This window comes from Trichoderma citrinoviride, assembly GCF_003025115.1.
Source record: "Trichoderma citrinoviride strain TUCIM 6016 unplaced genomic scaffold BBK36scaffold_413, whole genome shotgun sequence".
In the NCBI taxonomy this organism is placed as follows: domain Eukaryota; kingdom Fungi; phylum Ascomycota; class Sordariomycetes; order Hypocreales; family Hypocreaceae; genus Trichoderma; species Trichoderma citrinoviride.
This window is the reverse complement of record NW_020195121.1, coordinates 1-1,236: the sequence shown is the minus strand read 5'-3', so window position 1 is coordinate 1,236 and position 1,236 is coordinate 1. Positions and strand designations below refer to the sequence as shown.

General features: G+C 49.5%; 2 protein-coding genes across 2 annotated transcripts; both read right to left on the bottom strand.

Annotated features, from left to right (window-relative positions):
* Nucleotides 1-69: 69 nt before the first annotated feature.
* On the bottom strand, nt 70-462 carry BBK36DRAFT_1195846 (Dehydroquinase class I; the record flags this gene model as incomplete). The annotated part of the gene is made up of 1 exon (XM_024896913.1): nt 70-462. A coding segment is annotated over one exon (393 nt), but the record flags the coding sequence as incomplete, so codon positions are not given.
* On the bottom strand, nt 460-1,236 carry BBK36DRAFT_1106604 (hypothetical protein; the record flags this gene model as incomplete). Its single annotated transcript, XM_024889213.1, has 1 exon — nt 460-1,236. A coding segment is annotated over one exon (777 nt), but the record flags the coding sequence as incomplete, so codon positions are not given.

The window sequence follows — 1,236 nt, the reverse complement described above, 5'->3', positions numbered from 1 at the left end:
CTGCGTCACCAGACTGGGAGCGACCAGCGTAAGTATCTGGTTGAAGCAGGCCGAGTGCCGGCCGAGATGCCCACAATTGTACGCAATTAGTGGTATTTTGTGACCTTTGAGAGAGGATATCTTGGACTTGAGTTGTGAGATTCGAAAGTTATCTTCCATTGTTTCGGCTTTTCGGACGAGGCGGACCAGGTCACAGCCAAGCTGGCACGCTTTGTGGTACCGAGATAACCAAGCTGGAGAGTCCCAAGGCTGAGAATCTGTTGATATATAGTAGTTTCCAACAATTTTTGATCGGCTTTTCGCTGAAATGATTCTCGAGAGATCAGACTGGTCAAGTCGCAGGTCGACTGTGAGCATCTCCGGAGCCAGAGAGAGAGCGTGTGAAAGAAGATCCAAGTATGATCGCACTACCCTATTGTTTGGAATCTCCGGAAGCTTTATGTGCAGCAAGATGGGCAACATGGTGCTTTTTCTCACAATCCCCAGAGCTTCGGTGATTTTGTTTGTGCACTCGTCGACGCTCTCCATCGAATCCTCGAGTGTCGCCAAGTTGTTCACGAAGATTTGAACAGCGTCGACGCCAACTATTGCGTCTTCCCAATTTTGAGTGCCGTTCAAAACGTCCTGGAGGCGCACTGAGAGACAATACGTAAACTCTCTGTCTTCGGGTGCAATGCTGGCGAGAGGAGATGCGGATTCAAAAAACGGGATTGTGCCAGTGGGATATACGAGAGACAGGAACTTTAGGAGATGTCTTTCTGCCGGCTTGAGTGCGAGATAGGGCGCGTTTGTTGTGAGGGTTTGGTGATTGGTCTCATTTCCCTCAATCGAGGTTTCCCGGATCTCGGAGACGTTAAAGAACTCGAGATTGGTACAGCTGCGATAGAACAAGTTGCTCATCTGCATCAGGTTGTGGGCCTTTGTCCTATCCTTGAGCTTCAGGTGACCTTGAATCGCGTCGACTTCCCGAAGAACATGAATGACTGGATTTGTGGCTGCAAACTGCCGAAGGAGGCTCTGGACTTTTCTCTCCATCCATGGACAAACAATGACGCAGCCTGTCGGATTCTGCTCCAGGATCTTTTGGAGTATATCCGCTTGCTTTCGCTGACACTCGGTATTTCCATGGATCTGTCTGAAGCTTGCACTTGATGAGCCAGTGTTTGATTGAAATGCCGCCTCGACATTGATGATGTTCTTCTTCAAGGCAGATGCGGCCATGATGGCCAACGTCGA